This window comes from Squalius cephalus (assembly GCF_949319135.1).
Source record: "Squalius cephalus genome assembly, chromosome: 23".
In the NCBI taxonomy this organism is placed as follows: Eukaryota; Metazoa; Chordata; class Actinopteri; order Cypriniformes; family Leuciscidae; genus Squalius; species Squalius cephalus.
This window is the reverse complement of record NC_137144.1, coordinates 23,129,518-23,145,339: the sequence shown is the minus strand read 5'-3', so window position 1 is coordinate 23,145,339 and position 15,822 is coordinate 23,129,518. Positions and strand designations below refer to the sequence as shown.

The following is a 15,822-nucleotide window of genomic DNA, read 5'->3' as shown; positions in this document are numbered from 1 at the left end:
GGAGTGCTCAAAATACGAAGTTCAGGCATTATTCAGAGTAGCATAAGCCTGATAAGTGATGTTTCAAAGGGAAAGGAATTTTTTTTTTTTATTTTTTTTTTTTTTTAAGAGGTTAAGTGCTCACGGAATAGATGGGTTTTCAGCTGTCTTTTGAATGTTGTCAGGGATTCTGCATTCCGGATGAGGGAGGGGAGAGCGTTCCACCAGCATGGAACTGTGAATGAGAATGTTCTGGAAAGTGATTTTGTGGCTTTCTGTGATGGAACCACGAGGCGTCGCTCGTTGACTGATCGTAGGCGTCTGGTAGGGATGTAGACTCGTAGAAGTGAGTGAAAGTAGGAGGGAGCTGAGCCTGTGATAGATCTGTAAGCAAGCGTCAATGCCTTGAACTTGATGCGAGCAGCGAGAGGTAGCCAGTGCAGAGAGATGAACAGTGGAGTGACGTGTGCCCTCTTGGGCTCGTTGAAGACAAGGCGAGCTGCAGCATTCTGGATCAACTGTAGGGGTTTGGTTGCACATGCTGGAAGTCCGGCCAGAAGAGCATTACAGTAGTCAAGCCTAGAAATGACCAGGGCCTGGACGAGAAGTTGTGTTGCATGCTCAGTAAGAAAGACCTGATCTTCCTGATGTTGTGCAGTGCAAACCTGCATGGCTGTCTTTGAAATGTGATCTGTGAAGGTCAGCTGGTCATCAAACGTTACTCCAAGGTTTCTGACCGACCTTGATGGGGTGATTGATGATGAATCTAGCTGGATGGTGAAGTCGTGCTGTAGTGACGGATTGGCAGGGAGGACGAGAAGCTCAGTCTTTGCCAGGTTGAGCTAGTTTTAGATGACTTTGATCCCAGTTTCCTTGCTTCAATTTTATCTCTCAAATTCTGTAACAGAGATTCTTTATCTGAGCAGGCCGCTGTTTGTTGACAGACGGAGAGGACAGCCATCACCATATGAATTAATATACTTTGCAATTTGCTCATCAGTCATGACAGAGAGCACAGATTTTGTCAATCTGAAAGAGCGAAGATCTAATTTTATAGATTGTTTCTTGAAAGAACATAAATGCACTCACAAACTCATAATATATGTTAACACAGTCTAGATTTATTAATGTGTTGTTGTTTTTTTACAGTAAAAGTCACATCTCTTTATCTACATGCCACCTTGGTTCTAAAAATGGGGCTCAATATTAACATTTAGGGTATAGTTAATCTAACTAGCATGTAGCTACTGGTAATTACAGTTGAGTGAATATGTTGGTAGCCACCCCTGCAGAATTTACAACATATTTAGCATTTAAAAAAATAAGAAATAATAAAAATAATAAAAAATAATTTAGCATAATCACAAAAATTGCTAAAAATTATAAAATTTCATTTAGTACTGCCCTGATAAAGCTACTTCGCATGACACATGTTTACATCTATTCCACATACATAATAACAATGCCTAATAATTAATTAGGCATTAGGCATTTTTAATCATTAAAAACTGAATTATACCAATGAAAGGGTTCATAAGTTCACATCATCTTGGTTACTTTGATATGTTGCTTGTTGATGATCAATGACTGTTTGTATGCTCTGTGATAGTTGTACGTAACGTCGTGTCACACCCCTACCTGTACCTGTCCACTGGCTACCTGTAGCTGCTTGCATCAAATTTAAAGCTTTTACGTTGACCTTTAGGACTGTCACTAAAAGCACTCTCCTACCCTCATGAACTCACAAAAAATACATCCACTGATCATATAGGAAGTTCAACCATCATAACCAGAGGAATGCACATTTTTTGAACATGCTTTTTTGTCTCATTTAAGTTGTTGTGGAATAGCAAGTATGTTATGTTACAGAAAACAGCTTTATCAGGACAGCCATACATAAATCATTGCAATTGTAATGATCCCTCTTATTTTTGCGAGTGCAAACTTACTCATATACACTCAAGATACATGTCAACACCTTTGGTTGCATCATTAAAAATAGCAATCATTTACATATAAGCTAATAGACCCACAGACCTTCCATGAACCTTTACTCACCGTGTACCTTTTCATGTTGATGATGTCCTCTTCTGGAACATCTCGTGACCGTAGAAACTGCTGAAGATCGTCCTCCATCGCTGAGCTAACAACAGTAATTGTTACAGCTTTGTGCTGTGTGTGATCATGGAAGTTTGGCTTATTCTTCTATAAAAGTAATAACATCTGTGTAAGAGCCATTATGCTCTATTTAAATGTTTGTTGTAGTTTCACTGGAGAACACTGGGTGGAGTATGGGTATATAGGTAACCAGAGAGCAAGAGACAGGTGTAATGAATGAGCAAACAATTTACCGTGTCAGGATCATGTAAGGACATTCTAACTGGTGATTGCAATTGGAGCATCAGAACTGAGACAAATAAAGAAGATAAATGCAGTACTGGACTGGAAGTGTATTTGGTCCCGCCCCTTCCGCTAACCCCACTGGACCTCTAGGTTGAAAAATCGTCAATGCAAGTGAATGGGAGAAAATAATTATTTTCTGGTCCCGTTTGAATTGTGCCATGAATGTGAACATATGTTGTCTGTGAATTTTTTATATAACTTTTCGTGTAAAGAATGCTACAATTTAGCATGTAGAAGTTTGATACGGTTAGACTTTGTGTGAGAGCACTTTGTGTAGCCTACTACAACTCTTCAATGCTTTCCACGCGTTTGAAACGTCACCACCACTCGCACACGGACACTAGCTCACGGATCCCGCTAAACATGGCTGTGTCTTTGGTGCACTTCACCGCCTTCTTTCAGGGAGAGGACAAAATCATTGAGGTTGGCGAAAACCACGGGTAAGTCAACTTTATGGGGTGACGTCACATAGGCGACATGTAGTCTTTCTCGTTATGTCTTTTCCACAACTGCTAGCCGAAGAATCATACCATATAGGCCTACTGTCAAACTCGTAACATGAAAGATTATATAAAAAATTCACAGACAATATATGTTCACATTCATGGCACAATTCAAACGGGACCAGAAAAAAATTATTTTCTCCATTCACTTGCATTGACGATTTTTCAACCTAGAGGTCCACTTGGGGTTTTACGGATGGGCGGGACTTACCAGCTCTATAAACACCTCTAAGTGACAAGATGGTCATTTTTCGCTACAGTGCGTACATCCAGATCAAACAAGTGAGGTAGTGAAGATACAAGCGCAAACCGCCGCGAGAACACACTCGCAAGAACAGGTATCTTTACAAGGGAACGCAAATATATTTGGAACGCAAAAGTTTTGCGAGGGAACGCAAAAGATAAAAAATAAAAAAAATTCTCCCATCCTAATTTTTTTTTCCACCACCACGGCCCTTTAGGGGCTCCGTAACATATCTTTCCCTCACGGGTCAAAATGATTTTATTTCATTTTGATTATATTTTTTTCTATTTTTAATGCAATTTTTTGGAAATTTTTATTTTATTTACCTTTAAATTACTAGATATGATCAATAAATAATACATATAGTAATTTAAGCACATTCTTCACATTCTTTCAACTTAACTTCAAAAAAACTCACAAGCATAAACTCAAAATATCTTACATTGGGTGTCTTTGCCGGCCTCTTGTGGAAAAAAAATATTTAACATGATATTCATGACTCTAGCCACTAGATGGCCTTATAGCTCTATTTGGAGCAAATGAGCTGTTTCCCCTGGGTCCTAAAGTCATTTGTTTCAATATGCATTGCATTCATATTTTTTTTACAGTCTATGATTCAGATACACCTGTAGACATTATAAAATAATTTTTTTGTAAAGTTTTAGCATTTTTAGTAAGAATTTTGAGCAGTTTTAGGTTTTTCTATGTGTAGCCTACTGAAGCATTCCTCGCATTCAATTAATTCCTAAGTGGGTCAAATTAAAGGGGGGGGTGAAATGCTCATTTTCACTCAATCTCCTGTTAATCTTGAGTACCTATAGAGTAGTATTGCATCCTTCATATCTCCAAAACGTCTTTAGTTTTATTATATTTATAAGTTAAAGATTGGCTGTACCGAGTCTTTCCGGAAAAAACCGAGCGGCTGGGGGCGGGCCGTGTGGGCGGTGTGCTATAGCTGTGCTAACTGATCTAACAACAACACAGAGAGACATTTGAAGTAGTTTACTCACCGTGACTGCTCGATCCTTAAGCATTAGACGATCTGCAAATAAGTCGATCTGGGCTTTGTTTATAAAACAATCATTGTCGAAATGCAGGGAACAAAGAGTCGTGCACAACCTCCGTTGATGCTTCGAAAAAACAAACTCCATCCACTATTCCCTTAACGCTGGGTTCTTTGGGAATCTGTGCAGGGTTGTCTTGCCCTGCCAACCAAAAACCCACTTCTTTGGTGACACTGACTTCCCTAAAAGCCGAGCATAGCGCTTTGAGGTAACGTACTGCTTTCGCTCTCTTCTCTCTCTGGTCTGCGAGTGCGCGCGCGGCCGCGGAGAAGTGCCCTTAGGACCCATATAAGGAAATTCCGCTCTATCTCTTACGTAAGACAGAGCCATACTCGAAAAAAACTTTCCGAAACTTGTGACAAACCGGAAGGAGTATTTTTGGAACAAAAATACTCCTTCAAACCTACAACTTAACTTTTGAAACTTTGTCTATGTTTAGCATGGGAATCCAACTCTTTAACAGTGTAAAAAACTCAGTATGCATGAAACAGCAATTCACCCCCCCTTTAAGCTGCGAGGGAAGGATTTTTTTTTATTTTTTTATTTCAACCACAAAACTCCTCGAATCCATTACATTTTTTGTGTGTATTCGTGGTTCAAGTGCGACAAAAGTCTTAGGGTCTTGGAGCCTTCTGATAAACGCACATCAAAAAATTAAAAAAAAAATAGAAAATGAGTTTCGTGTCAAAATGACCTGAGGGAATGATGAGGGTGTTAATTGTGCATTAGTGGCGTGCGAGTCAACGTATTCGCGCCTAAATTGTGATAATATTTGCGTGAGCTGCGCGACGCTGATGATAAAACGAAACGTGCAAACCATTTATGTTCTATTGAGAATTTACCATTTTATAATGCTATAGATATGGAGAAAGTCAAACGTGATCTAAAACAGACACAAACTAAAAAACGTTTCCATATTCAACTTGAACATCGAATCACACAAAATGAATGAAGTACAACATTAACATTAAATGCATCCTGAATTGTAACAGAACAGCATTTTGAACATGTTACAGACTGATGAAAAGATAAAACATCATCCTGAAGCAACAACAACAAAAAAAAGCTAATGCTAAATACTAATGACCACCTTTACTAGAATTTATCACGTTATATTGTTAGTGTGATACATTTTGAATAACTTGTTGTAGAATTTATAATAGGATTATCTGTTAAGGGAAAATATTTTTCATTAAAGATGAACTGAGGCATGTTGTGGCAATAGTTTCTATCTATGTGATGTTATTTTTCATAACAAATGCTATTAAAAAAAGTTAACATTGACCTTAGCATGATAATGCAGAGCCATAAATGGTCTCACCTGTAATTATAACCTTATTGTATCAAATGGTGTATTTAAACAATTACAATAACTGTTACTTTTTCATAAGGCCAAGTACAAGTTAGAATCAAGAGCTTTAAAAATCTGGACCTTGTTGAATTATTGACAGACAACTGCTTTTCCTTGTGTGTAAAATGTGTTCTATTAATGACAGATGTTAGGAAAACCTGGCTTTCAGATATTCCAAGAGATGACAGGAAATTAACATTTTCAGAATGAGAAATTTTAAGTAGCTAAAGTACTTTAAGTAAAATTCTGTCAAACTAATTAGGTTTTAGGTTCTTAAATGATATAAAATACATCATATCTATGCTATGTAATCAAGTAATTGTTAACTAGGCTATTACTTTATTTATGGAAGTAAAATAATGTCAAATGTTTTTTAAATAAAAAAGCCTGTTGAATTGCACTACTTGAAAAAAAATAGGCATTGCATTAACCATGCTTGCATTTTAATGCATTGTATTTTTAGGGCTTGCATTTTTATGGGTTGAAATTCAACATGGTTGAATATTTAAGCTGTGAATAATTCAATTAAAAACATTTCAAACACATTTTCATTATTAAAAATTCAATAATCCATATTCACCTTTCATATTTCACTTCCAAAATATTCAAAATGTTTAAAAATACAACCTATAATATTCAACAGGCAATTTTCGGTCCATTTTATTTCGCTTTGCAAATTCCCTTCCACAAATTCAGTGGTTCAAATTCGACAGTAAATTCAACGTTGACGTCCAGGAACTGCAGGAAAAGCAGTAGATTACCGAGCATACTCTCCATCTGCTGTTAGTCTATCTCACCAGCAGGTGGTGCAAAAGCGCGTGTTGTTGACGAAGACCAGCAACAGTTAGAGCAAGCCATTCATTCATAAAATGAAAATGATTATCTGTGTCAATATATATGCGGAAAAGATGATAAACACACAAAAGCTGTGTTTATGTTTCATTCAATAACTTCATTGTTACTTTCCCTGTGTAGCCTACATGTTATCAGCTTTCTCTATAATCGGTTTCCCTCAATACCTCATACTCAAGGATTCCCTTCCGTCGGGACAAAACGCTTAATGTAGCTTAATGGACTAATACAGTGACATGAAAGACCAAACTCGCACTTTATTGGGGATGTAGGCTGTAGGCTGTAGGCTACTATATAGGATACAGACAAGCAGATGGACTCAGAATATGAACTTAACGCACAAAGTTTCATGCTGAGCGTTTCGTGATATACTGGCATAAAATAAATAAATAAATAAATAAAAAAAAAAAAAAAATAAAAAAAAAAAAAAAATAAAAAAAAAAAATATATATATATATATATATATATATATATATATATATATATATATATATATATATATATATTATATGCCTACGTGTATTGCATTAGATTAAACTGGGAAGAGTCATAGCACATATGTTGTCCTCCTATTGTTAGTTTAAATGTGCGAATGTCCAACGTCAAACCAACCAACTTTATGCCAGTCTATCACTGGGAAACGCTCAGCATTAGGCTGCTTTGCGCGTTATTCTGAGTCCATCTGCTTGCCAGCGAGTTTGGTCTTTTATATCACTGTATAAGTCCATTAAGCTACATTAAGCGTTTTATATGTCCAGTCCAGCAGGGGAATCCTGAAGTATTGAGGGAAACCCTAATAGCCTGCATGCAGCACATCGAATATTATAGGTTGTATTTTTAAACAGTTTGAATATTTTGGAAGTGAAATATGAAAGGTGAATATGGATTATTGAATTTTTAATAATGAAAATGTCTTTGAAATGTTTTTAATTGAAATATTCACAGCTTAAATATTCAACCATGTTGAATTTCAGCCCATAAAAATGCAAGCCCTAAAAATACAATGCATTAAAATGCAAGCACGGTTAATGCAATGCCTATTTTTTTTCAAGTAGTGCAATTCAACAGGCTTTTTTATTTCAAAAACATTTGACATTATTTTACTTCCATATTTATTGCAGTAATGTTATCAATAAACATTGCATGTGGATGATACCACAAAACACCATTTTGCAAAAATAAACAAGAAAACAAATAAATCTCATGTGGAAGCATATACCTAAACAGTTCACACTACAACCCCTCAATGTTCAAACCAAAACTATGCCCTTGGACAGGCCTCATGTTTCTCGCTGTTCTGAAGAAACAGGAAGTGTATCCTGTCAAAAACACTGTGAAAGTTCTTCGCAAGTAAAAACTACTAGACTGCTGGTGGAACTATATTTCATTTGGAGCTCCAACTAAGGCAAAAATAAAATATGTCAAGTAAAATGGTCATCGGTAAGATTTGCACTCGTAAAATAAGCTATTTTTATAAAAGAAAAAATGTCAACTTGTTTACAGTTTGTGTGAGACACTTTTACTGTTTTCACTTTCATATTGGTCTATACGGATCCGATTTTGGATCTGTTTATGCCACTTTAGGCTCGGCTTAGTTTTTTTTTTTTTTTTCATTTTATAAATGTCTTTTTTAAATATAAGCAGTCACAAATTGTCTTTTTTGGCTTTCTATCCATTTAGTAAATAAATTACTGTAAATGTAATACAGTCATGTATTTGCTGGTGCTAATATCCACCAGTGCATTGATAACACTTTCCCAGGTGTGAACACACACAAGAGAGAGATTTATTCACTGGTTTAGAGGCCAATTTAAAAATTTTTTTTTTAAAGAATATACTTTCTGAAAACATTATTCTGAAGCTATTTGTAATTTGTCTTGCTTACTCTGTATTCTGAGAACTCTTATGTTTTGTGTGCAGATCATTGAAATTAAGTAATTTTCTCCATAATTCGTAATTATTGTCCATGAATAACTTTTGTGCAACTCTGATTTAAGAGTTTAATTAATGTGAGATAAACTTATGTGTCATTTTTAATCAACGGTAATGTGTAGTTTGACACCCATACAGATACAGTAAACTTCATTTCAGTAACCCCTTTTTCACAAAGAGAGATTACTTAAGACGATTTAAGATGTCCTCCACCTTAAGAAGTGTGTTTTGTTCTCTATGTTTCAGGTGACGCTCAACATCTCTCAGAGCTGAGGATTGTGTTGATGGGATATAGAAGAGCTGGCAAGAGTTCATCAGGAAACACCATTCTGGGCAGAGAGGAGTTTGACTTGAAGAGTTCTGCTCAGTGTGTGAGGAGACATGGAGAAGTAGCAGACAGACACATCACTGTCATTGAAGCTCCGGGATGGAGGTGGAATCACACTGTAGAGGAGAGTCCTGAGAGACTGAAACAGGAGATTGTGCTCAGTGTGTCTCTGTGTCCTCCAGGACCACACGCTGTACTACTGATCATACCCGTGGACACTGGATTTAAAGACTATATGAGAAAAGCAGTGCAGGATCATCTGGATCTTCTCAGTGAGAGAGTCTGGAGTCACACTATAGTGCTGTTCACTTGTGGAGACTCTCTGTTAGACACATCTATAGAGCAACACATTGAGAGTGAAGGACAGGATCTCCAGTGGCTGGTGGACAAATGTGGGAACAGGTATCATGTTCTCAACAATCTCAACAGGAGAGACGACACTCAGATCAAGGAGCTGCTGGAGAAGATTGAGGAGACAGTGGCACAAAACAACGGCCGCCATTTTGAAATAGACAGAAAGATTTTAAAGGAGGTGGAAGAGAGAAGAAGAGCACAAAAAGAGAGACCAGAAGAACGAATGAAGAGGATGCAAAAACAGAGAGAAAACATCAGATCACAGATGAGTGAGTCCACATACTTTATAGTACAGATATTCACACTGAGTATATTAAGTAAATCATGAAAATGTAAAAGTCACAGCAATAATAACATGAAACTTCTTGTCATTAACTGCAATTTGTCGAGGCATTCGCAATATGTGTGTTCAAAGCAGTTCACAGTGATGGCCCCTAAAACCTTTTACTAAAGGAAATAAGCACTTTTATTTCTTAAACAATCCCGTTCTTCATAGGGTGTGCTTTTGAAAATGGAAATTCCTTTACCTAATCCATAGAAAACAATACAATAATGTTATTTGAACATTTTTGTTTTTGAATGTTGTAAATTCATTGTCTTAAATGAAGTTTTATGTAACAAAGTTCGGGAGGAGCATGTTCAGGTAATCATCCAATCAGTACAAGAAGAAGCAGTATAAATAAAGCCTTCCCTTACCTCCTGTCTCATGACAAATTTCTCAGCATCGTACTCCGCCTTCGTGCCGTCATGTCCGAGTTAGAGCTCTTCCCCTCCGACGATGATTCTTTCATCACGGAGGTGTCTCCATCGCAAACCGCTGATCCAGCGGCCCTTTCCTCTCCAGCAGCTAACAACATCGAGCCTCTATCCTCTAACAGGGGACGCCGGCCTTCTAGATCCTCTCCGCACACTCCGAGACGCCGAAGACTTCCCTCACCACCACCAGCGAGGAACTCATCATCTTCCTCATCGTCTTCCTCTGCGCCTTCCCACCTTTCAGCGCCCCCAAACATCCCTCCCATAGGGAAGTGGACAGTTAAGGGGCTGAGACAAGCCTTACTTAATTCAGATGCAAATTTTTCCCGCAGGATGAAAAAAGCAGAGTTGTTTGATTTATATGTCACCTTACAATCTTCTCACCCTTCTGTTTCAGCTCCAAACTCATCGGCTCGGACGAGCAAGGCCCGCCGGGCCCCGATCGCTTGTCCCGCAGCGTCTACACCTTCCTTACCCGCAGCGCCGGGCCCCGCCCCCGCGCCACGTCGTCGCAGACCTTCCGCTAGCCTGGGCCGCGCCCCGGATCCAGTCGCGGAAGGGCGCCAAACCTTTCCGGGTCAACTCCTCTCCTCTGCCCCTCCCACCGTGGTACCTCATGCTCCAGATCTCTGCAATTCTACTTTCACACAAGATCCCCAAATGTTTTTCTTCCCTTCTACTTCTTTCAGTTTTCCTCCTTCCCAAGCGCCAGGTGCTCACCCTAACGTGAGGATGCCTCCGTTAGCTGGTCAATCGCCGGCGCTTTTCCTTCCCCTTCCCCTTCCACACTACGCTCTTCCTATTCCTCCTCCTTCTATCCCGGGGGCCGATCTCTGCGCGAGGATGCCTCCGCAATCGGCCACAGCCCCGACTTTTCCTCCCTTTAACCCACTCCAAGTGCGCTCTCCTTTCTCTCTCTTCTCAGCTACTCCTCAGCCAGCCCCTCCGAATGCAGTTGCCGCAGAACCTCCTCCAGTGACGAACAACATCAGAGCCCAAATCCTCGCAGGTGCAGACGTAGATTTGGGTTCTCTCCTGCAGAAACTTCAATGAAGGGAGATGCCCAAGACAACGTTGTCGTTTTCTCCACGTCTGTGATTACTGTGGTGGCGCACACGCCCGCGTGGTTTGCCCAGTCAAAAAATCTGTAAATAAATATGCAAAAACTATCTCTCGACTCCTGTGAATGTTTTCCGCCTGGCCGAGGAATTATCACACCACCCAGATGTCAACTTCACAAATTATTTGCTGACAGGTCTCAACCAAGGCTTTAAACCCGGCGTAGAAAGTCATCCCACACAAAACATTATCTGCGCTAATCTTCAGTCCTCCTTAGCGGAGCCTGAAGTAGTAGATAAACTAATTAAAAAAGAAATTGAATCCGGGTTTATGATAGGCCCTTTCGAGGCTCCCCCGTTTGACAAATTTCGCATCAGCCCTATTGGCGTGGCTACCAGGAAATTCTCGGGGAAAAAGCGGTTGATAATAGACCTTTCAGCCCCCCATAATTCTCCATATCCGAGCATCAATAGTCTCATCCCTCTCGAAGAATATTCTCTCAACTACCATGACATCGAACAAGCCATAACCATGATTAAAATAGCTGGACGAGGCGCATGGCTTGCAAAAGTAGATATCTCCTCTGCTTTCAAAGTAATGCCAATCCACCCTGATTCGTGGCACTTGTTCGGTGTAAACTGGCGGAACAAGTATTATTTCGCCGTGCGCTTAACTTTCTCCATCTGCTCGACGATTTCCTAATAATTTCACCATACAACGCCATCCCCGAGGCTCACCTCCTCACAGTGCAAAAAGTTTTTGCTGAACTAGGGATTCCGTTAGCCCAGGAGAAAACATCGGGTCCAGCTACGTCCATCGAGTTCCTAGGCATCAATTTGGACTCAGTAAAATTCCAGGCCTCACTGCCTAAGGAAAAAATAGATCGTATCATCTTAATCGCATCCAATTTTACAGACAGCTCAGATTGTTCAAAACGCGAACTTCTCTCGCTGCTGGGCCACCTAAATTATGCTATACGCATTATTCCTCAGGGCCGCCCCTTTATCGCGCATCTTCTCGCCCTCACTTCATCCGTTCACGCGCTGGAAGATCGGATCATCCTTTCTGACGAGTCAAAAAACGAGCTAAAATTATGGATGAATTTCCTTAACCAGTGGAACGGCTTAACTTTTTTTTACGACGACTTTATCTCTCTTCCCCTCGACATCAAATTGTTTACAGACGCAGCTCCCTCGACCGGCTTCGGCGGCTATTACCAAGGACGCTGGTTCGCGTCTCCCTGGCCCCCTCAGCTCCTAGACACACCCCAGTCCTCAGCCTCCTCGGCCCTTTTCGAGCTCTACCCGATCGTTGTCGCAGCTTCCCTATGGGGGAAAGAGTGGTCATCAAAAAGCATCCAAATCCATTGCGACAACGAAGCAACCGTTCATTGCATTAACAAAGGTCGTTCTCGCTCACCTGCGTTAATGCCACTCCTCAGACGCCTTATCTGGATCTCCGCATGTGACCAGTTCTTAATAACTGCAAAACACGTTCCAGGGGCTCAAAACCAAATCGCTGACTCTCTCTCCCGTTTCTCTTTTCAGAAATTCAGGTTGCTGGCACCAGAAGCAGACCCCACTCCAACCCCAGTACCTCCTTATTCTCAGCTGATCTTCCCATAAATCATCCGCTAAAATCCCTCCTGGACACGTCCATTGATTCCATCCTCCAAGCAGTTTCTCCCAGAACCCTGCAAACATATTACACCGCGTGGAAATCGTTCAAGTCATTCCACCTCTCTCACAACCTGCCGTTTCCCGAATTCTCTCTTCTAACCGTTACTTCGTTCATATCGCACCTTAATTCAGTTAAAGGTCTCCAAGCCGGATCCATAAAAAGCTATCTAAGCGGCATTCAATTCTTCCATAAATTAATCCACGGTAAACCTGCACCTGCAATTAATAACTCCCAAACGTCCCTTCTAATTAAGGGAATCCAAAGAACCCGCCCCACTCGCCCAGACACCAGACAACCAATCACAATCGATATACTCACCAGATGCATTTCATCACTCCGTCTTGGATACCACTCCACCAACACCGCCTATACATTAGAAGCAATGTTCATCCTAGCATTCTTCGGTTTCCTCCGCTGCTCCGAATTGACCATCACTTCCTTATTCGACCCAAACATTCATCCTACAATTTCAGATCTACAGATTGTAGATCATGAAACCATATCATTTTTCATCAAACAAAGTAAAACTGACAGAGCTAAAAAAGGTCACTTCGTTTATATTTTTAATTCACAAACTCCCATCCAACCGTACCATGCTCTTTTTAACTACCTGCAGTACAAACGTTCCACGTCCAAATCCCCACTCGACCCACTCTTCACTAACGACTCCAATCATCCAGCTACGAGATTTTGGTTCCAAAAGCACCTTAAAGCAGTCCTCATCAAATCCGGCGTCACAGCAGATCATTTCTCTAGCCACTCATTCCGTATCGGAGCAGCTACCACAGCCGCACAAAAAGGTCTCTCCCATCAACAAATTCAAACCCTCGGTCGCTGGTCATCTGAAGCTTTCAACACTTACATTAGATCCAGCCGCTTCCACATCAGAAACGCTCACCAAGCCCTAACTAATTAGATCATTCATTTCCATCACCTGCTACATCACATCCTTCGTCACCTTCCGCACCGATATCAGTTCAAACCCACTTTCCGAATCTATTTTGCTCGCCGTATTTACACTCGCTTCAATAATTAACATATTTACAGTCAATTGCAGGCTCCCCCGTTCGCACGCAGTGACGGCTCCCCGCTCGTGGGCCGGGCTCAGTCCCCCTTCCGAAGCGCCGGTCGAGCCCTCCCGTTCGAATTGCAGTGAGAGCCTGCCTGTCTTAGTCGTCGCCGGACGGCCGCACTCGTGTCGCTAGGTGGGCTCCCCATTCGTCGGGCCGCGAGGGGTCTATTCCCGTGCCCCAGCCCCGTCGAAGCGCCAGTCCCTCCCGACCGAGTCCAGCGGGCGCCCTCCGTTCAACCTGGCGAGGCTTACCCGTCCGATGCCGTGAGCATATAAGTTCCCGTCGGATGCTGCGAGAGCCCTCCTGGGTGAACGGTTAAACTCGTTCTCAAATTCACGCTTGCATAATTCTTGCGTCATCGAGCTGTCAGTTCAACTGCAGAACGGGCTCATCCGTCCGATGCCGTGAGCATCCAAGTTCCCGTCGGACGTCGCGAGAGCCTTCCCAGTCGAATAGGCAAGCTCGTTCCTTGGTAAATACATACCCTTCACATTTTGGGGAGATTAATTCTACGCTCGCTGTCCTGCGTTTATCTGGCTTTTTTGGGGGGAGTACTCTGGGGTCGGGCCGAATTCCGAGCTCGGAGCCCTCCCCCCCGGACAGCAAGCCAAATACGCATTATAATATTACATCAGATTTCATTAACATGTGAACTCGTGAAGTAAATGAACATCATTGTTTCGTGTCATCTCTCCTCTGTTATACAGTGTACTGGTGACACTGAAATGCTTTAAATGTCTTTTGATCTTGTTTTTTAGAGGACCAGATCAGAATGGTACCCATTATATTTGTTCCCTATCGTCCGGTCACTATGGCGTACGTCGTGGTGATTGACGAATAGGAATCTCGCTAGAGAGGCCAATCTACTTTGAGTGAAACTAAACGAGCCAATGCAAATTGGCGTGCAATCATTTGCATCAGCTGTGCAGCCTCGCAGCTGGTGCGATTGCACTTCCGCTTTTTGCTTCGGAGCCGAGCATTTCGATGCTGTTTAATCTACTGAGTGATCAAACAACGAGCAAGCTCTTCAAGATGATCTCTCGTGTTTGGTGGGCAATACAGCGTGACCACGTCGGCACGCCGGTCAAATCTTCTTTCTCCGGAAAGCTCAAGTCCCCTCTGTTGTTGGCCAGCCGCTGCTTGTGTGTAAAAGAACAGCTGCAGGTCTGCTCGACACTCTGGGAGACCGTGGAGATCGGCGAGAGCTCCTCAGCGTGTCGTGTGCATAGACTGTAAAAAATAGGTTGTGTGCCGTCGAGCTGCCGGGCTGCATTGCGCGGTCTCCTTGTCTATTCTCCGTTGTAGCGCCCTCCCTGGTGGCCACCAGGAGAGGTCTACTTCAGTAGAATGGCTTGGGTGATCTGAGAGCTGAGGGCTTCTCCTTTGGGGAACCAACCCCCTAAGGCTCCTCCCTCTCTAGCGCATCACAAGTTGTGCAGCTTCTGGATGGGATTGCTGGTCCTTCAAAATTGGAGGAACCTAGCGTTTCATTCAGGGCTCCAGCTGAGGGCAGATGTCGATTGCTGCATCGGAGAGAGGGCTTGTTTCGTTCAGGAAATGAGGGTGATGCTGAGTTCCCACTGTAATAGTGTGTGTGCTTATGCTGAATCAGATTCAGAACTGACAGCCATGCTTTCCCGGGTCCTTCTCGGATGTGCTTTGAAAACTTAGCAGTATGGAGCTATATTGGTGCCAAAATATGGAACGCCAAAAGTGCCAAATTCTGTATAAGTTTTCACCTCTCTCGCTACCCTCTATGGTGGGGTGGCTGTGCCTCTGGCGAGCCACCTCTGCCCTGCATGCGAGGCCAAGGCACTCTTATTGCACGAGGGTAGTTCTGAGCTGGATTTGAGCTGCTCAGTCTACTCGTCGCCAAGTGTGTCATCCCCTGTAAAAAAAAAAAAACCCTCCGGCACAGCCTGCTCTACTGTGTCCGCTGCAGGAGGATGACACCGCCTGTCTCAGCTGCTGTTTAAGTGGTCGGTGAAACCATCACCCCTGAGATGGGTGACCCGGAGATGGGTGGAGCTGCTCTATCCTGGTGGAGGGCCGAGGAACGAATCTTTTGAGTGTTCCACCACTGGAGTCACAGTGGTACCTAAATTCTCTCTCAAAAAAAGAGCAGTTCCTCTATCTCTGGGTCTGAAGAGGGCCAGGAGAGCATTGGGAGGAGAGAATCCTCACCACTCTCATCCGCCTCTTCTATCACCAGCAGGCAACAGTGTGCGGTTCGAGAACGCAACC

At 42.0% G+C, this 15,822-nt stretch overlaps 1 protein-coding gene across 1 annotated transcript in view; it reads left to right on the top strand.

Annotated features, from left to right (window-relative positions):
* LOC307151669 (uncharacterized protein) overlaps positions 1-15,822 on the top strand; it is a 125,583-nt gene that overhangs the window by 58,930 nt on the left and 50,831 nt on the right. The window contains exon 9 of the mRNA XM_079859785.1: positions 8,575-9,279. Coding sequence (XP_079715911.1) covers positions 8,575-9,279 — 705 coding nt within the window. The remainder of the gene's footprint in view (positions 1-8,574; positions 9,280-15,822) is intronic.